The 20407-nt window shown below is 50.3% G+C and overlaps 1 protein-coding gene across 2 annotated transcripts in view; it reads left to right on the forward strand.

Annotated features, from left to right (window-relative positions):
* Positions 1-20407, forward strand: part of KAZN (kazrin, periplakin interacting protein) — a 161336-nt gene that overhangs the window by 132878 nt on the left and 8051 nt on the right. The window contains exons 1-2 of one of the 2 annotated variants that reach the window (XM_005145440.3): positions 8982-9263; positions 14776-14967. In XM_005145440.3, coding sequence (XP_005145497.2) covers positions 9107-9263; positions 14776-14967 — 349 coding nt within the window. In that variant the 5' untranslated portion in view covers positions 8982-9106. Of the gene's footprint in view, positions 1-8981; positions 9264-14775; positions 14968-20407 lie in introns of those variants that run through there. The other variant, XM_034068521.1, reaches the window with a different exon arrangement.

Raw genomic sequence — 20407 nt, forward strand, 5'->3', positions numbered from 1 at the left:
CTGGAGAAGGGGAAATGCAGAAACCATCTCTATACTGGGGATGGTCATGAACACTTATTTATAAACTCAAAGCTGAGATTTTCCTGAGACCATTTAAGTTAAAAACTGAGGTTTGGGAGGGGAGAAAAAGAAGAATTCAAGCCCAGTAATTACTATGAGACTTGTGATGAAGTAATGAAAGCTGGCAGCTCCTGTTGTTGCCCATCTTGCTCCAGTAATCTCCCCCCTCTTTTCTTCTTTACTCCCTGTTCTTTTTCCCTTCCCTGATGCCACTCATTCTTCCCTGGCACTCATTGCACTCCAGCAATGTGCTGGGAATATCAAGGATGGCATGTCAGAGCCCAGATCCTATCCCATGCAGGGGCAGCAGGATCCTTTAAAATAGAAAAGGCACTGGATGCATCCTGTGGAGCTTTGGAATGCATTTAATGTAGTTTAAAAACCAAAGCAATTCTCCAACTGCCTTTTTCCAGCCATGGTGCAGTATTTGGGTCCATCAGGAGCCAGGTGTAAATGTCATGTTCTCTTGGAGCTTGATGTTCTTGGCTTGATGCTGCTGGAGGAATTGAAGTGCTCAACCTCCAGGGGCTTCCTGCGTGTCCCAGATAAAACATTTTGGAGCATGGCTTCCTTCAGAAGGCATCACTGTTTTGCTTCATGTGGTTGGAAATATATATACATGAGGTTTCCGTCTCATTTTAGCTGGATTGCTGTACTTCCTCACATCCCTGCCTCCTCTGGAGTATGGTTTTCCACACTCACAAGAGTGGTCTCCCCAGTGGTACCAATGTTGAGCTCATTCTATGGGGATCCAGCACCAACTGGTATGTCTTCAGCCCGATGCTGCCAGAGCCTGGGCTTTCTGCTGGCTTTGGTGTGCGTCTTCTATGGCTTCAGCTACTCCATTTTGTCTTGTATGATTTATTATAATTGTCATTTGAAAATCCTGACTGGAGTTTCTGTTCCCAGCCCAGTGCAATGCACTGAGACCTAAGAGTGGCTGCCCACCACCCCCCAGCTAACACTACTACAAGACTGTCACTGTTAGTGACTTTGCAACCCACTGCAGCATTAATCCCAGGCAGGAGCTGTGTGCAGCCCTCCAAGCTCTACATGGCTTTTTCTGCCTTTGTGCATGAATAATAGAGGTGTGCAGCAGGCACAACGCTCCCATCAGGGAATACTGTGGGTGTTTCAGAAAGAAGCACATTTTCATAGAATCCCAGCCTGGTTTGGGCTGGAAGGGACCTTAAAGCTCACCCAGTTCCAACCCCTGCCACGGGCAGGGACACCTTCCACTGGAGCAGCTGCTCCAAGCCCCTGTGTCCAACCTGGCCTTGAACACTGCCAGGGATGGGGCAGCCACAGCTTCTCTGGGCACCCTGTGCCAGCGCCTCAGCACCCTCACAGGGAACAGCTTGTGCCTAAGAGCTCATCTCAGTCTCCCCTCGGGCAGGTTCAAGCCATTCCCCTTGGCCTGTCCCTACAGGCCCTTGTCCCAGGCCCCTCTTCAGGTTTCCTGCAGCCCCTTTAGGCACTGGAGCTGCTTTAAGGTCGCCCTGGAGCTGGGCTGTTTTAGCAGGTGCTGCCCAGCAGCATGCTCTCCATCTCCTTGCTGCAGTGCAGTTATTTTTATCTACTATGTATTGTTCTCAGTAGAATTATTTTGCCCCCAGCCTTAGACAAGGGTTGTTACTAAATGAATCTGAGCACTTCCTTGAAGGTTAAATTGCTGCCTTGCAAGTTGGTGAGTAAGATGCTTCCTCTCCTTCCCCTCTGCAGAGCACATGTGGGTTCCAGCCCTGATGTGGCAGTTTTGTTGAGTGTGCCTTGAAAAAGGCAAGTATTGGACTGAAATGCCACATTTATTCCTCTCAATTGCTCTTCTTGAGTCCTTTCTTATTAAGATGCCCACCTGTGAGCCACCTCTCAGGTGGGATCCTGCAACACTGGAGGAGGTAGTGCAAGTATAAGTCACAAATTCGGAAGAGCTTCTTGTTGGCATCCCTGGAACCATTGCTGTAGGATGCAGGTCACCGAAGGAGGTCATGGCATTTTTGGGTGCTCCTCAAAAACAAAGTGCCACTTGTAACATCCCCCAGTGCAGTGCAGGGGTGTAATTTTGGCAAAAAGCACCCAGTTCTTGGAGCACCATCATGGTGATGTTGGTTCTGCAGACTGGGTTAAGCCCAGCACTGGCATCTTCTGTGGGTGTGAAATCATAGGTTGGACAAGACCTTTAAGCTCATCTGGTCCAACCACTGCCCAGCACTGCCAAGGCCACCACTAACCCATGGCACTGAGGCCACGTCTATACAGACGGTGCCTGCAGCCCTGCCCTGGGCAGCCTGTTCCAATGCCTGAGCACCCTCTGGGGCAGGAATTGTTCCTCAGCTCCATCTAAACCTGCCCTGGTGCAGCTTGAGGCCGTTTCCTCTTGTCCCATCCCTTGTTCCTTGGGAGCAGAGCCCAGCCCCTCTTGGCTCCATCCTCCTGTCAGGCACTTGTAGGGAGCCATCAGGTCCCCCCTGAGCCTTCTCTTCTCCATCTGAACCCCCCAGGTCCCTCAGCCGTTCCCCATCACATTTCTGTACTGGCTTTGTGTGCTTGTTTAGTACTGGCTTTGGTGTTAAGGGTGGGTTGGTGATTGAAGGCTACTGTCAGGTGGGTAATATTAGGAATATACCTGAACATGTTCACTCCTGGAGTTGTTCCTCCATCATTATAACTCGTCTGGAAGGGGCTGGTCACTTCACTGAACACAGCAGGATGGCAGTAGCAACTCCAGTTCACTGGATGGATGCAGTGATCTGACTCTGGCTGAGCATCCCTCCCTGGTGCAAGGTGAAGGCTGTTCTGCAGGTCCTTTTGTCAGTGGCCACTTTGGTTAACAAATATAGTGCTGCAGGTTTTTAGCAGCTGTTAGCATGAACCATTAACTTATCCTTTTAATTATTCAGTTTGCCTCTTCTAAATTTCTGCTTTAAGTGGAGCTAATAGGCTTTGCAGAGGACGTTTCCAACCACAGCAGTTCCTCCCCAGAGGAGCTCTGTTTGTGCATCACCAGCTAATCTCTTTTCTTCATTATCTCTTATCCTCCTCTAGCTGATTAATTGCTTTCAATTGATTTATAAATATTTGGTTGATTCACACAGTGGATGGGAGGGGAATGGGGTACATCTGGGCACATGGGGTCATTGATCCATGCAGCCCCCCCGGGATCTCCTCACCTGCCTTGCAAAGCTGAGTGATTTCAGCCAGGCTTTATTCCCTTCTCATTTTTAGTTCCTGCAAACCAGTAATTGTGCTGTGGCATCATTTTGAGTCTACGCATGTGAACAAGCCCTGTTGCTTCTCATGGAGCTGGTTGAATAGCTGTTGGGTCATTGGTCTCAATCAAGGGCATGCTAAGGTTGGGTTTGTGCTTTGGTGGCTTCAGCCAGTGTGATGCAGGTTTCCAATTCATCACATCCACTCCCAGATCTGTAGCATACGGCCCCAAAAGTGGGAGTGGGTGAAATATTCTTACCTTGCAGCTTGGGGCTGCTGGAGGGGCAGATGGAGATGTGAATGGGATGAAGGTGATGAATGGTCTCTGCCCAGCGTTCTTGCCATGCAAAGCCCAGTCCATGCACAGAGAGCTGCAGGTTTGGGGTGTAAAGAAATGGGGTTTGGGTAAGTTCTGGTGTCATAAAAAGATGGTTTCTTTTCTGAATTCCCTAACATGATTATATATTCTTGCTGGAGTGGGTAATGAAGAGGGATCATTAGAATTGCTTATTTGAAACTCTCTGGAAGCTAAAGGGCAGCTTTAAAACACTAGACAGTAACATCTAGTTAGTAAGGACAGTGCCCAAATTGAGAGTTGAGCTGCCCACCTGCACCCCCATTAACTCATGCCCATCACTGAAGATATGCTGAGGATGTTTAGAAACAGCAGCACATTTGTACATATGGATAAAGTATTTCCCTTTCCAGGTAGGATTCCTCATCTTTTCTTCCTGTTATTTCTATATGTGCAGGCTGTTCCCTGCCAGTCCCCCCATGGTCCCTGCTGAAATGGGCTGAGTGGGGTGGCCATGGGGACATGATGGCCCTTGGTGGCCTTGCTGTGATGTTTCTGGCTGTGCTGGGGGTGAGATAAGGCTTTGAAACCTCACCAAGAAAAGGTTTCTGGAAGTTAGAGACCTGCCATGTAGCTCTGGGCTTTGTTGCTCTTTGATGATTAGTTTGATTTCATATTCTCCTCTTTCACTACCAAGTGGCTGGTGGCACAGGCACAACCTCAATGTATAGCAACTGAATTACATGTTGCTAATGAGAGATTGCCAATTGTGGGGGCTGTTCTAGCAGCCCAGGCTGCTGCTTTAGTGTATATTTGCAGGAGTTGTGTCTTTTCTTTGTCATCATAGATGATAATATATTCTCTGCAGCATGACATAGGATGAGGTTCAATGAATAATGTAAAACCTGGAATAACACTGAATCTATATTGGATGTGCTTTTTTCCCCCAGCGTTGTTTTAGAAAGGAAAATATTGATTCTGGTGGGGTTCAGGGTTCAAAGCTCTCGGAAAGGCCATGTTTCGCTGATGGATATACACGTTGGATGGCCAGCCCTGCTCTGTCCTCTCCATGGCTGTAAATGTCAGGCTGTGGGTGCCATCCTCACCTCCCCATATGCTGCTTTAGCACTGATGAAGCTGAGGAGTGCAGGAAGGAGTCGGGGACATTTGCCACTGGATCCAGATGTGGCAGGAGCATGGAGCTGGTGACAGCCAGGGCAGAGAGCTGCAGGCTGTTGTCAAAGGGCACAGTGGAGGTTTTGGGTATGTGGCCCATAAGTGATGTCAATATAGAATAGTTTGGGTTGGAAAGGACCTTAAGATCATCTACTTCCAATATAAACTGGTAACAAACTCAGAAAGGAGGATTTGAGGCTTTCCTTTCCTTGTAACTGCCTTCTAAAGCAGAGGTGCTCATTGCCCAGGATGGAGCAGGACAGGCTCTGTCGAGGCTTCAATACCAGATGAAACCACCCTCCCCAGAATAGATGTTGTTTCCCCCCACCAGTTGCTGCCTTTGAATCCTAATCAGGATGGATAATTTCTATTTGTTTTCCTTTATTTTGTAACCGAATTCCCTCTGTTCTGATCTGTATCATTTATTTTTGCAGGCCATTATCTTAGTCTCATTACAGGCTTTTAGCATTTGAATGACAACATTGTAAAGGCACCCAGAAGTTGTTAGGCGTTAAAATGTCTGTGATGATAACCATAATTCTCATGATAAAATAACAAACCACAATAGAAACGAGTGTTAGTTCAGGAAACTGTCCCAAAATAAGATTGCAGCAGGGAGCACTGGATGATGATTGCCCTTTACTCATTATTTTGCCTCTTTACAATGGAAGTGCTGGTTTAAAGAAGGGGAACGTCACTGGGAACAGGCTGGGGAGGGACATAAAAGAAAATAAATGGAGTATTTCTTTCTGTTGAGGTTTTAATTAATCACTGCAAAAACTCTGGTCCAGGCACGTGCCATTATCAGGAGCTTAAAATACTCTGTCAGTGCAGGAGGAGGAGGAGGTGCTAAGTGGTGCCAAGTTCCTGAATGAAAATTACTCTGGTTTTGGAGCCAGATCGATGTTAATTAATCCTTCGCCTCACACGTTCCATTCTGCAACCTTGCCACCATCAGTGTTTCGCTGGGTAAAAGCAGATGGAGGCTTCCCAAAGAAGCTCCCAGCCGAGCGCTCTGCTCAGTGACAATGCCAATGAGTGAAGTGTTTGACAAAAAGGTGTCATTTTTGAGAGGAGTTTGCCTGGAAAGAAAAACCAAAGGGAAAAAAGCAATCAGCTCTGTTTTGAAACATCTCCTCGCTTCGGTGTCGTCGTCTTCTGCGAGAGACAGGAATGGAGAAGGTGGTTTCCATGCTGGAAAGGAAATCTTTTAGCAAGTTTTCCTGGAAGTAGGTGACATTTTGCTGCAGGAGACCTGTGAGGGTCAGAGGCAGCTGCTTGTATGCAGCACCATCCCCTTGAATGAAGTCTCCTGGTTTTTGTGTTCCAATCAATGTTTCAGTGTTTTTTATGGACAGCTCTGTTCTTCAGGGCAGACATAGCTCAATAAGGACCATCTCTTGTCCAAAGGTACATAAATGCACTGCTCACCTTCTGCAGAGCTATTTCTCATGGGGCTTAGGCTATTCAGCAGTCACTGCAGGTGCCTGTGCCTTCAGGACAACAATAGACATCAACATCTTATGGCTGAGCTGCATTTCAGCCACCTCAAACTGCCATTAAGTGTTTTGGTGAGAACATAACCTTTTTAAGCTATTTAACCTATTCGAGCCATGAGATTCCCAAAGGAAATCCAGAAACAAGGATGCTGGAGAGGGACTCCTCATCAGGGACTGTAGTGATAGGACGAAGGGTGATGGGTTCAAACTGAAACAGGGGAAGTTCAGGTTGGAGATAAGGCAGAAGCTCTTCCCTGTGAGGGTGCTGAGGCGCTGGCACAGGGTGCCCAGAGAAGCTGTGGCTGCCCCATCCCTGGCAGTGTTCAAGGCCAGGTTGGACACAGGGCCTTGGAGCAGCTGCTCCAGTGGAAGGGGTCCCTGCCCATGGCAGCGGCTGGAGCTGGATGAACTTTAAGGTCCCTTCCAACACAAACCAGGCTGCGATGTTATGAAGGGCCCAACCTGTCTGCAGACACCCAGCCCCTGTCCCCTTCCCAGCACAGGCGGCAGCCGGGATCTGCGGGAAGTGACTCAATGGACAGAAAAAGGCCTCAGCTTCCTCCTGGCGTGGGGCCGGTGTCACCTCCCTGCCCTGGCCAAGGGACAGCAGCCACTGCTGGCCACGCAGTAACCGGTCTCTCCAAAGCAAGGAGAGCAAGGCCAGACCCCAACCCCACAGTGCAAACCTGCCCAAGACATGTGCTGCCTCTTCACTGCCACCTTTTTCCATGCACCTTCCAAAAAGGGTTTGTAATCAAGCAGGAAGGGGAGGGGAATTCCTGGAGGTGGCATTGCTGTGTTAAAGTGCAGTGGAGCTGCACCCTCTGTTGCATGCCTGTGCTGGGAATGAGGATGGGTGCTGCAGGTGTGAGTAATGTTTGGTCCATCATTAGTCAGTGCAGAAGGTTGGAGGAAGCTCTGCAGAGCTGCTCATGGGGATCTTGTGCAAGGTTCTCCACTTGTGACGTGGAAAACCTCTTCCCTTAGCTTTGGTGCAGGGGCATCACTGCTGTGCACTGAACTGGGGCAGATCACACCAGGAGGTACAGTTGCCTTTCCATCGAGCTTGTTTGTAAAGCAGAATTGAATGGGCATGTTCTCCCAAACCCAGCCCTGTTTCCTTGCTCATTGGGGATGCTGGGGCTGCTGTAGCATCCCTGCTTCATCGGGAGCTGAGTCGACACAAGCAGGCGCGCTGTGACATGATCCCAGGGAGTGGAGTTGTGCAAACAGGGAGCAATGGGAGGTGATGCAGCAGCCAACAGTGGAGCTTTTGTGGGCTTCAAGGAGCTGAGCTTGGTGACAGCAGGAGCTGGGGCAATGGGACACTGTACACCCTGGCAGCGATGCCACAGGCAGTGTGAGCCATGTCAGTGCTGGCCCATTGGAGAGCAGCCCCAAGGCAAGGGACTTAGGGGTGTGCTTTGGTCCAGTGGAAGGTGTCCATGCCCATGGCAGAGGTTGGAACCGGGGTGAGGTTTAAGGTCCCTTCCAACCCAAACCATTCTGTATGATTCTATGATTGCATGCACTGGAGTTTGTCACAATGAGAACCAGAGCTTGTTGCAAGGCAAAACCAGCGCACTTCCCCTTCCCAAGCAGCTGGTGAAGAAGCAGCAGGGTAAAGAGCAAGGCAAAGCCCAGCAGTAGGCCTGGGGCTGAGGAGGGTCACTAGCAGGTGGGTAAGGACCTGGTTTGCTAACCCAGGCTTGCTTGGTGCAAGAGGTGACAATGCTGTATCTCTTCCTAGCCAGGGGCGGCTCGCTCCTCTGCAGTTGCACTCTGTCACCTGCTTCCCAAACACGTAAAAAGCCCATGCCTATGGGGTGTGCCTCGGTTTCCCCATGCCTCAGATGCTGCTGCTGTAGGGTGGGGGAGCTGGCTTCATCAGAGGCTTTGCATTCTGGATACTGTTGAAAAGCACAATGAGGTGATATTCTGTCTCTGATGGCATTGTCTGAGCTCCTCCTGGGCAGAGCAGAAGGTGCCTCCAATGTGTCTCCAGGCCAGTGGCCACCCAGCCCTAAGCAGCATGGAGCCAGTCAGTGCTCACATAGCAAGGACAGCAGCAAAGAGACAGGCATAGAGAGATAAGCCCAAAGTGCTTCTGCCCAGATCTTCACCCCTTTGGTGGGGTGAATGTTTGTAAGTACATCTGCTGTGGAGGGCTTGGAAGCACGTTCCTGGGAAGGCAAAGAAAGTGCAGGAAGCAGAAGCTCAACACCAGCCTGATGGGTTTTGGTGTACGTTTATTCTGCTTTTACTATAGAAAAGCAAGTGGCCCCTGCTTCTTCGCTGGGTTTTGCCGTGTCCCTGCTCACCCCATCGCACCACCTCCCCCTCTCAGCCCGTCCTCGCTGGGGATCCAGCCATGGGGGTTTGCAGGGTCCTGGTGGTGCTCCTGCAGTCGCAGGCTCGCTGGAGAACACAAGACCACGGCACCTCCTTCCCCCGTCCCAGCAGCGCAGGCCGCGTGCGGCGCTGGGGCTGCTGCTGCCTCAGTTTCCCCTGCTCCCGGGGGTCACGGGCCGCGATCCGCCCGGGGGTGGCGGAGCGATGGCCGGGAACCATTTCCGCCGGCGGCCGCGCTCCCTGCTCCTGCGCAGCGCTCTGCTCGGGGCCGTGCGGGGCGCGCTCGCTGCCCCGCGCCCCCCGTCCCGTGCCCTTGGGCTCGGCAGGGGCAGAGCCACTCCTCTGCCCGGTGACATCAGGCCGGGGAAGCGCCGCGACCGGCGAGGGGTCAAATTCCCGGCACAGGTAGCGCCGAGGCACTTCCGTGCGGTGCGGGCCGGGGAGGAGCCTGTACGGGCAGCCCCCGCCGCGGGCACCCCAGCCCTGGGGACCCCCAGCGCCGCCGGCCTCCGCCATGAAGTCGGAGCAGGAGGAGAGCAAGCCGGGGCAGTGCCGCGGCGAGCACGGCTTTGCTCCGCGCCCGGCCCATTGTTCGTGCCCATGGGGTCGGAGAGGGGCGGCCGCGGACGATGCTCAGGGCAGGGTGCTGTGCCCATGCTTAGCTCATGCAGGTAAGGGGGTTTGGGGAGGGTCCCACTGCCTCGCGCGGGGGGGAATGCAGCCCGGCGTGCGTTTCTTCCCCTTGCTTTGTGCTGTTGAAGCTTGCTTCCTCTTGGAAGAGCCACAACAACGCCGGGCGATGGGAAGCACGCCTTGGAGCTCGCTGGGGCCGTGCAGGAGGGTGCTGCGGGGGGTGCTGTGCTGTCCCCAGCGCCAAGGGTGAAGCTCAGGCCAAGGATGAGGGGGTTAGGCTCTGCTGTGGCTGTGGGGAGGGCGAGCGAACGGCTCCCCTTGCCTCTTTGTCCATTTTGTCTCACGGAGAAGTTGGAATGCGCCCGGAGCTTGGGGAGGACATAGGAGGGTTTAAACGGTGTGTGTGCTTTTGAAAGCCTTTGCAACCTCCAGCCTGCCTCCTGAACCCCTCTGTCCCCCTTTCCCCTGCTGGCATGCACAGGTTTGTATCAGGTTTTCTTTCTTTCCATCGGCTGTGAGACATCCGCCAGCATGTGAACAGGGCAGCTGAGTGCCTGGGCATCCTACATGAGGGACATTACACTTTTTGGGGGTGTGCGGTGCTAGGACATGGGGGTAACTTTGCTGGTAGATGGTCTCTGCGTGTCCTGCCCCATGGCCATGGATGGTGCAAGTGCTGGTTGATGGTGTGCAATCGGGTGTATGGCGGGTGTCTTGTCCTGTAGCCATATGGAAGCACTGAGGCCAAGCTGGTGTCTAACTTAGGGAATGCTCAAAGATGGTGTTTATAAGGATTTGCACTTGTTGGGTGAAAGCTTTACCCCAAAGTAAGGGGTTTCTGTGTACGTGTCCAGGAGTGACAGCTCACTTGCTTGCAGCATCAGGGCAGTAAGAAAGGAGTGGAATCTAAACCTTTCTTCTTTAAAAGACGGATGTGAGGAGCCAAAATCCACCTTTTTAGCCCAAGAGGCTCTGCAGCTTGTGGCTGAGCACCCTGGTACCCACCCTGGAGCAAGCAGTGGTGGCCAACAACTCTGAGGTGATGCAGTGCACGGTGCCATGGGAGATGCCGTACCCAGGAGTGTAGCCAAGATGCACAGTAGTGGGATGGGGCTAAAGTTCTAATGGACAAATTAAAGGCCCTCACACTTATCCACTTGAAGGGAAAATTCTGTGAGGGATTAATTTTGTGCCGCTGTGAGTCCACTGTGATGTGCAGGTGTCAGAGGGAGAGGCTGGACATGTTGGTTTGGAACCGGCACATCCTGGACAGCAGCAGTAAGAGGTTCTTTGTGCAAATCCATATGTATTTTGAGCTAACCAAAAGCTTTATTGAGTGGCTGCAGTTGGTTTCCATACTGTCACCCAGCCCTGCCCTTGGTGATAGGCGCTTTTCCTCCATACTGTTCCTTGCAAGGATGTGCTGAGAGGGGAAAACCGTAACTTGTGCAAGTGACTTGGGAGGAGTGATGGCTTGAACCTTTCTGCAAGAGTCTTGGATCTCAAGCTGTGGAGACACCTAATGTTCAAAGGTGATGAGATGCTCTTTAAAATACTAGTTTGACTCATCCCTAGGTCTTGAGTTGTTATTTTAATCTAATAATGCTATCTTCTTGGGCTGTCCTTGGACAGAGGTATACGTACATGTATATTTATATGTGTGTATCTATCAGTCTGTCCTAGGCCATAGCTCAGGGCAGCTTCCAGCCATTCTCCTGATGATGTCCTGGATACAAACCCCCTTGACTTCTGGCCAGCAAAGCAAAAAGCATCTTGCTGGTAAACACGCAAAAGCAGCACCAAATGCTTATTTCACTAGCACAAATCTTGCTGTTGATACTGCATTCATTTTTAATATGTATCCTCCAAAGACAGAAACACATGTACAGTAATTGTGTCAGCTGAGTTACATGGAAAAAAAGAGGCTTTTAAATGGATGCTTTTAAAGTGGTGCCTGCTGCAAGGCCAGTAAAAGAAAGGATCTGCTACTGAGAGGAGTCCAAGATGGGATTTTCAGGAGTGGGAGTGGAAACTTCAGCCCCAGATGCTGTCTGGAGGTGTTCACTGCCATTAAAAACACCCCAAAAATCTTATGTACATTTTCTCTTAACAGTGCTTGAAGCATAAAGGATGCAGAATCTGACAGTGACACCAAAGTCTAATGAAAACAGCCAATTATTTCAGTGTGGATGGTGGTTGTCAGCAATTAGTGCAGGGAATGTTAAAATTGCATTAATTTCATTGCAGCAGATTTGGAAGAGGCTGGAATGAGCTGACATGACCCGAGTGCTGCCACCTTGTCCCCTGGGAATTACAGTGTGCAGCCAACATCCCCCTCCCTGAGGAAAAAAAGGTTAAAAAGAGGAGGGAAAAGTAAAAATGGGCAAAAATGCTGGGAAAGAATTTCCTGTGGGAGACTTTGTACTGGGGTTGTTGCATCTGGGAGATGATTCCTAATAGCAAATCTAACTTTTCACCCCAGTATAGCAATGCAAGGCTGAACTGCAAAGGGTGAACTGAGCCCCAGCCCTCATTCAGAAGGGTTGATGCTCACTTCAAGGCACATCCAGCTCCTTTGTGGCTTCAAATAGAAGCACAGCCCCAGCCAGCTCACAGGACAGCGTGTGGAAATCCCTGCCAAGCTGTCTGTATGTGGAAGAAACAGAGGCTGGAACGAGGTTCCTGAGTAATTGGCCCTGTTTTCCTGGTTATTGGAACTTTGTGTAAGGATTGCTAAGAGCTGTCTGCAAACAGCACTTCTCAGATTGTTTATTTAGGTGCTTAAACTTGGCATAGCCTTGGGGATTTCCTACCCCCTATTTTAAAATGAAGTTAAAGTTTCCCTTTCAAGTCAAGTCATTCTCTTAATGCAACTTATGCAAATAAAACAGGTTTTCTCCATAGGACCCTCTTGAGCTGGAGATGCTGTTTCAGATGGGATGTTAACTTGATATAGTGCAAGAAATTGCCCATTATGTGGTTTCCAAAGGAAACCAAGGAGAGTAGGAGATGCTGTTGCTCCCATTGCTTCCCTGAAATGCCAGTGTCCTTCCCAGAAAACCACTTGAAAACTTGCAGGAGAGAGTTGCTTCAAAGCCCATACCTGGTTTCACAGCAAAGACATCCATTGGCAGCAGCACTGGTAGAGAGTTGGGAAGAGGAAGGACAATAATATTTGGGGATGTATTAAAGAGCTGACAGCACGTCTTTCAGTGTTAGAGCCCAGCAAGGGGTGTAGCTTTTTGTCAGTCAAACCCTGGCTCATGTATTGTGCTTTGCAATCTTTATTTAGATGTATCCATACAAAAAAAAATGGATTGTGCTTTTCATTTGTATATTGCAAAATACGTGGATGCTGCACAAAGAAATATATATTGGAAAGCGCAAACTATTTTTGTATAGATATGGATGTAGCTTAAATTATATATCTATAAAAGGAAGAAGCTCAGGTATCTGACTGATCCTGAGCTCAATAGTTCAGGTTTCTCCATAGGCTTTGGCTTGCAGCTGAAGTCCATCCAGTGGTGTGGGGAGCATGGTGCTGCACATACAGCATCTATAGATCTTGGAGTTTAATCTTTCCCTAGTTTATGCCTCTATGGGGAGGCAAGTACTAAACTGGGGATTAAATTGCCTTGTTAGAATCAGAGAATCCCAGACTGGTTTGAGTTGAAGGGACCTTAAAGTTTATCCAGTTCCAACCACCTGCAGTGGGACCAGAGAGAATGATGTGGTTCCAAGGAAGCTGCATTGTGCAGTGTTTTATAGGGAGGACCTCTAAGAAGTTGCTGCAACTGCTTTTGGGCCATGCCCAAGGACTCCTCTGAGATTCTCAGCTGCAAAAATCCCCTCTGAGCTGCCCTTCCTTAGGCTTGTTTCCCCTGTTCCTGCTCCGGAGGGGTCCCTCCCAGGTGGGGATTTTCCTTGGTTCCCACTGAAATGCTGCAATTTGCAGAAATCCCTCAGGATCAGTCACCCTTATACAAACTGCCCCGTGTCCATCCTGCTCTGCTGGTTAATCATTTCCCTGGGAATAGCCCACTGGATCCCCTGAGCGAGGCAGCTTGTAGCAGAAGGTGAACATGAATTATCAGTGGGGTGAAGAAAAGAGCAGTTAGTGGCAGCCACTGGTGTTTTGTGGCTTTTGCACAGTAAATGTCACACCATGTTCAAGCCCCTCACACCCTCCTTGGGCTTCCCAAGGCCTGGAAGGGAAGCAGCATTTCTGCAGTCCCTGGGGTAGATGCTTTTGGCTTTGGCCACTTCTCCATTGCTGCTTTCTTGTATGGATTTCAGGCCAGCACATTGGGCTGCACCGAAATCCACTGCCTGGAGCTCGGACTGTTCTTCATTAGTGACTTTATTGCTAAATAATTTGCAGCATGGGCCTTGCCAGCGCTCCGACGGGAAGCATTTCAAGTATGCAAACCAGATTTTATGCTTTCCTGGTGCAGCTGCTGGCCAGATTGGGGGGAGCTGCCTCTCCTTGTCCTGCTGTCAGCATCACCTCCACATAGAACCAGCCCAGCACTTGTGTGGAGGGACCATAGCAAATATACAGGTTAAAACCCCTCTATTTCATGCCTGGGTGGCATCCTGCAGGCTGGCTGATACATGGGGAAAGGACCCAACTGCAGTAGCTTGGAGAGGGGGCATTTATTTTGTATTTCTGCTTTATTTTTCTGGCAACTATAACGTGTGTGTTGAGAGGTTTATTCTTCTCCCCACATCCACGGGTATGGTGCAGACTTGAGAAACAAGTAAGGTTTGGGGGGCCTACAAGGATGCTGCAGAGGGACTCTTCATCAGGGAGTGTAGTGACAGGACAAGGGGTGATGGGTTCAAACTGAAACAGGGGAAGTTCAGGTTGGAGATAAGGAAGAAAATCCAGGAAAGCACTTTATTACCTAAGCAGTGGGTGCAACTGTAGGAAACAAGGTCAGTGGAGATTTCCAGGGGGGTCCACGCTGGGATGCTCCTGCAGTGCAGTTGCTTCAAGGGGTGTAGCAGTTGCTGGGTGTAAATGTGAGAAATTCAAGGTTCAGGTCTGTAGGAGAAAGCATCATCTTTCCCTTTCCAGCCTTAGAGTGGTTTAGTTGGATTTTGTTGAGTTCTGAACACATGGATGGCTGGAGGCAGAGCTGATGTGGGTTGTATGGGGCATGGTGGAGCTCAGCAGCCTCTGTTGGACACTGGCCATATGAGCAGTCTGTGAGTGGTTTGGATGGGGAGGTGGTTCTTTGTTTATTATTACTATTGTGTATTAAATGAGCACCCTTAAACCAGTTTATTATTGCTATTACTATGGTGTGTTAAACCAGAAACAAGTACCCAGCGGAAGCTCCCTGCTTCCTACCCGGTGCCTCCTCATCACATCCCTCCTCCTCCCCCTTAGGTCCCGGGATGTGCTGCAGGCTTTGGGCTGTGCAGAGCAGCTTTGCAAGCCGGGGGGAGTCACCCCAGCAGCGCTTCCCTTGGGGCTGAGCCTGCAGTGGGGCTGTGCCGGGAGCTGTTGGTCACTTCCTCACATTGTGTCTGCTCTTCCCCCAGCGCTGCTCCGGGAGGAGGTGGCTCAGCTGCAGGAGGAGGTTCACCTGCTCCGGCAAATGAAGGAGATGCTGACGAAGGACCTGGAGGAGACGCATGGCAGCAAGTCACCGGAGGTGCTCTCGGCCACCGAGCTCAAGGTGCAGCTGGCACAGAAGGAGCAGGAGCTGGCGCGCGCCAAGGAGGCTCTGCAGGGTAAGAGCTGTGCATCCCTCTCCTCACACCTCTCCCCAGCACCCCAAAGCTTCAGTTAAAGAGGGAAGGAAAAGCCAAGCTTTGCATGAGGACTTTGCATGAGCTTTGCATGTGGGATGTGTTTGCTGTGCACTGGGTGGGGTTTGGCTGAAGGGCAGTACTCCCCAGGACCCCCACACTGTCCTGCACTGGTGAGCGGTGGTGTGGAGCCAGGATGGACCAGTGTGCAGCGACAGGCAGGGAAATGGGGTGTGAGAGTGTTGCAGCATGGCAAAGGAATTCCTTCATGGCTGACTATAGAGTGGAGCCAAGAGAGCAGCTGAAATGCAGCTGGAGACGTTTGCAAGGATGGGATGGGTTGGATTCGATCCCCTTGGACTTGTAGGAGGGAAGCAGTGAGTTTGCTGGTGATTGCAATTTTCCTTACCCTGCTTGGAGTTACTAGGCTGGGTCTCCAAGTGATGTGCAGGGGCTCCTTCTATCTTCTTGCATTGATCTGGCTGTTTTCCTGGGGTGGTCGGTGCCATACTCTTCCTCCCTTGCCAGCATCTGCATTGTGAGCTCTCTGTGAGCCCCAGGACTAGAGTGAACAGAGCAAAATGCAACACTGCAGCTTTTCCTCCCCAGAAATGAGCTGACAATGAGTTCAGGCAGGATGGTTTGTTAGCTGGAGCTGGAGGATGATCCTGAGCAAGGGAAACCTCTCCCTGGCAGTATCGCAGCTCTAAGTATCATATCAAATCCCCAACATACCAAGTATAACTTCCACTTGTCAGCTCCTGTTTGTGGATTATGGAGAGAGGCTGTCAGAAGTTTTCAGGCTCAGAGGCTGAGCAGCACATGAGCTGCAGGGAGGGAGAGCCCCTGCCCAACATATCTCCATCCGGGATGCATGGTGGGGAAAACAGGGAACTGGGGAGGGGAGTTCAGAAAACTGGGGTTTGTAGCTCTCTGATTTATAAAAGCAAAAAGCAACAACAACCAAAATATCTTCACAATCTCAGTGCTCCTGTTCCCCTCCCCATGCCCCCAGTGCAGCCTCCGGCAGCAGGAAATGTTCTGGCTTCATCCAACTGTAATTAGAGAAGAAAAACCTTAATTAGAGAATATTTGCTGTGTGTGGACAGGGAAGGGAAGTGCTGATAAAAAGAAAAGCATAACTATTTAAAGAGTGCAAAAAAGGAAGACGTAAGTCATCTAAGAAGCAGCAGTGGGGTCACACACGCTTCTGTGGAGGGTAGTGCAAGAGAGTGAATTTGCTTTGAGAACTGTGAGTGTTAAAGGAATACCATGTTGGGGTTTTATTAGGCTTTTACTGACTGCTCTAGGAGCCACTGGGATTAGTTTTCCAGGACTTCTCTGCAGGTGTGATGGCTGGGAAGCGTGAATCTCAACTTGCTCTTGGAAAGGGACATAACAAGAAGCGTATTTGAATTGATGCTCCTTCCATCCCTTCCAATATTGGAAAGCTTTTGTGTAAGTGGGAAGAGCTCTTTCTCTGTGCTGGATCTGGGCCGGAGGCACTGGGCAGCAGAGCAGGCTTAGCACGGCAGCGGATACAGAGATGGGTGATGTGGAAGCAGGATCAGCAGTTAGAGGAGAAAGAAAATCCTTTTTCCTTTCCATGAAACATTGCTCCTAGAGAAACTTAGCCAAAAGGGGCGGAAAATGACCGTGACTGTGCCTGGTGCATGGTTGTGCCAGGAGAAATGTATCTGCTGAGAGAGGCACTTGGGGAAGTAATAGCTCTATGTTAAGGTAGTGCAAGGAGCTCAGGAAAACTTGACCATGCTGTCCTGTAGCTCAGGGCTTTGTGTGGTCGTGTCCCACAGCCAGAGAGCATCTCCCAAGAGCAGCTTCCTCCTCATAGCATTAAAGGTCCTCGCTGAAGGATGCTCCGTGCCTGGCAGCATCAGCTGCAGCATCCCTGCACCTGCAGCAGTGCGCTGGGTCGTGTGTAATGTCATTAGCAGATAAGTTGTATGGAAATCTGTCACTGTTGCTGGCTCCGAGCCTGGAAGCACGGCACAGCCAGTTCAGATGAATATTGGTTCTCACAGTGCCTTAGCACAGAGGGAAGCAGAGAGGGTTTGCCAGTGGGGTTTGCTTTTGAGGGCTCCCATAGTTTCAGTAGCCTTCGTTTTGCACAGCTGCACAGGGTCTGGTTTGTGATGGTCTGGATGGAGGAGGTGGGTTCATCTTCCCTTTCCCTGCATTTCCAGCTCTTTCCAGCAGCATTTAGCACAGGATAGAGCTGGCAAGGAGCCTGTACAGTGTCTTCCTTGTGCCGTACTAACAAGCCCTTGCTGTGGAGGGAGGGAGCAGGGATCTGGAGCAGCACAGGATGCTCTGCAGGACTAACTTGAGCAGTTTTTGTATCCCTGACAGCATGTGCTTTATGCAGCTTTGTTGCACTGTTTTCTGGACTAATTCCATCTTCTGCCCTTCTTTTTAATTAGGTATCATCCAAATAAATCCCAGGGTGCTATATCCTATCATCCTTCTCTCTTGTACTTGGACAGGGACTCTGGATTGTACTTACAGTGTTAATGCAGTTATGTTCTTCCCTAGCTGGAAAGGTACGGATGGTCTGGCTTCCTAATGCGGAGATCTCTCATGGGAGAAGTTGTAGACAGCTTTATTACTGCTGGTCCTGCTGTGGCAAGGGACCGTGCCTGAGTGCCTGGAGGGCTCAAGGAGCCTCTTGGCTGGGTGATATCTATGAGCATGTGGGCTGATGGCAGAAACCCCATTTCTGGGAAGGTTTATCCAATATGCTGGAGCTCGCCTGCAGGGTTATCGTGTGGAGAGCAAACCTGGTTCCTGTTTGCTTTTTGAATGCCAAGGTGGAGACCTCAGGCTGGCTTTCCCTGCTGCTCGGGAAGGCATGAACTGACATCTGCTCCACAAATGGGCTGTAGCCTGATCTCCTCCTTCCCAAACTCATGGCTCAGAGCTGTGACGCCCCCCTCCCCTGCACTCCATGGGGATGGTATTTGGGATGGGACAGGTCTCTTACAGAAATCCCCAGCACCCCTGGCTGGCTGCAGCAGGGGGATAGGTAGCAAAGAAGTGGGTGGATGGGTGTCCAGCGGATGGGTGCCCAGCGGGTGGGTGTCCAGTCACAGACCCAGCTGAGGAAGCCATCTCCACCATAAGGATGTGGGGCTCTGCACAGAAAACCTGTTCTACTCCTCTGAATCCCTACCTTAGATTCCCAGCAGAAGTCACTGACCACCTCGTTGTCTGTTGGGGGTCAGGTTTGGAAAGCTCCTGGCCTTGCAGCAGGGTGTTTCCAGGTAAATTCCCCCAAAGTGAATGACTCACCTAATTTTTTCCTGACATTCCACATCTCACTCAAGTTTCCTGCCTGCACCACAGCTCTGCACACCCCAAAGCGAGTGCTACTCTGTCTGATGCTGCAGAACACTGACGTCTTCAGTGGGGAGATCTCTGCAGATGGTGATGTCTGCATGTGCCTGTTCCATTCCAAAGCAAGGAGTGGTGCTGTAGTTCCTGCACAGGGCTGACCAATTTTATGGCTTAGTCATGGTGAAAATATTGAATTTCATGGTTGGAGTAGAGAAACAGGAGAAATTAAGTGAACGTTAATGGGACAGGATGGGTTTACGTGTTCTTCTGGCATGGGGCATCACTGAGGCTTGAGCAGTGTGTCCCTGAGGATGCCTTTCTTCATGTTAGAAAATAAGTGTATGATTCAGTGAGTGATGAAGTCAGCTCTGGTCCTGTTCCTGTCATCAAAATCCACCTTGCACAGGGCAAGAGAAGTACTCACAAATGTTGGGAATCAGAGGGAGCTGCTCTTCAAGAGGGTTGGAGATGGGCTGCATCCACTGCCATTGCCCTCACTTGTGTTTGGGCTCTGCTGCTTCATCCTAGGAGCAGAAAGCCAAGCAGAGATGCTGTTTCTATGGTCTGAGCATAGCAGTTTTCCATCTAGTATCACATTATCAAGGTAGTCAAACTAAGCATTATCCATATGCCTTCCAAGCAAACCTGGGCTAGATGGTGTGACCATCACTGCCTCACGTTCCCTTAATTTAACATTAATAACATTGAGTGGTATCTGTAGCAGCCCCCCAGATTGGTGGGGGTGATGCCTGGTTTTAGCACACAGTAACTAGTGTCCAGAAGCTGTTTGATGTTAAGGCCAGACAGGGTCATGGAGTGGTGGCATCTTCAGTGGGGACATCACTGGGTTGTGTCAGCCATGCTCTGGGAGTGATTAGAACGTGGCTCATTAGGTAAAGCTGGAAACAGAAGATGCTGGAGGGGGGGACCTCAAGAGGAACCCAGTGCAGAGCAGGTCCCATCATCAGCATCCGTCATCCTTCTCCGGGAGGAGTGTCGCTCAGGAGACAGATCCTGTGGCAGTAGGTGGGAGCTCAAGTAACAGGAGTGCAGGTTGACCTCACACAGGATTAATGGTGCAGTGACTGCATTGTGGGCATGTGGAGGGGGGTGTGAGAGCTGGGGAGGTTCACACCAGCATTCCCAACCCATCTCTCCCATTTGTTTGCTGCTGGGGCTGGTGCTGAGTCCAAGATATCAATGGGATCTCTCCCATCACTTGCTGCTGGTGCTGGTAGGATCGCGCTCTCCGTCAGCCATGTGCTTTGGCTGGAAGGGGAAATGAATAATGCAGATAAGCTGCATGAGCTAAATGCTTCCTGCTCATGCTGTGGGGTTAGGATTTCTGACTTCTCTTGTCTTGGGTTTATGAACAGGTCAGAGATTTTGCCAGAGCCCAGAGTGCAGATGAGCTGTGGGAAAGTGTATTTAGCTATTCCTGGGGTTTGGGATACAGAAACCTGCCCTGCAGCATCAGATTGAAAGGAAAAAAAAACCCATTTTACTTCCTTGGATGGCCCTGATGGGCAGTGAAAAACTCCTTTCTTACTCCCTGGCTGCCCCTTCTGTCATGCCATGGATTGCAATAGCTCGTTTTCCCCACCAAGTAATTAACTGGGCTTGTTTGCTAAGAACACATAAGCTGCTGCACCAGGCTCATTGCAGGAGCTGCTGGCAGCCCCAACTGCTCAATCCTACCTTACTTTCTATTTTCTTCCTGCCTCTTTCAATTAATTTCCTATTAATTGGGTTTGAAATTAAGTTCTCCAATGGTGGATAAATCTTTAAGCTCAGGAGCTGATCACTTCTGAAGGAGGGAGAGCAATGGTAATAGGAGGAAAAAGTGTGTTCATTTTAGCACATCTCTCAGATACAAACTGAAACAAGTGGTAAAGTGTCCTGTGGGGTTAATAGGGAAAAACCTGCTCTTGCAATACCCAAAGTCCATCATCTTCTCACAGCACTGGTCGGTGTGAATGCTGGTAAATAGTCAACCTTTGGAGACAGTGTGTACTGTTCTAACAGGATGCTACCACTGATTAAAGCAGGTTGTATGCTATAGGGGACT

This window comes from Melopsittacus undulatus, chromosome 12 (assembly GCF_012275295.1).
Source record: "Melopsittacus undulatus isolate bMelUnd1 chromosome 12, bMelUnd1.mat.Z, whole genome shotgun sequence".
Classification (NCBI taxonomy): Eukaryota; Metazoa; Chordata; class Aves; order Psittaciformes; family Psittaculidae; genus Melopsittacus; species Melopsittacus undulatus.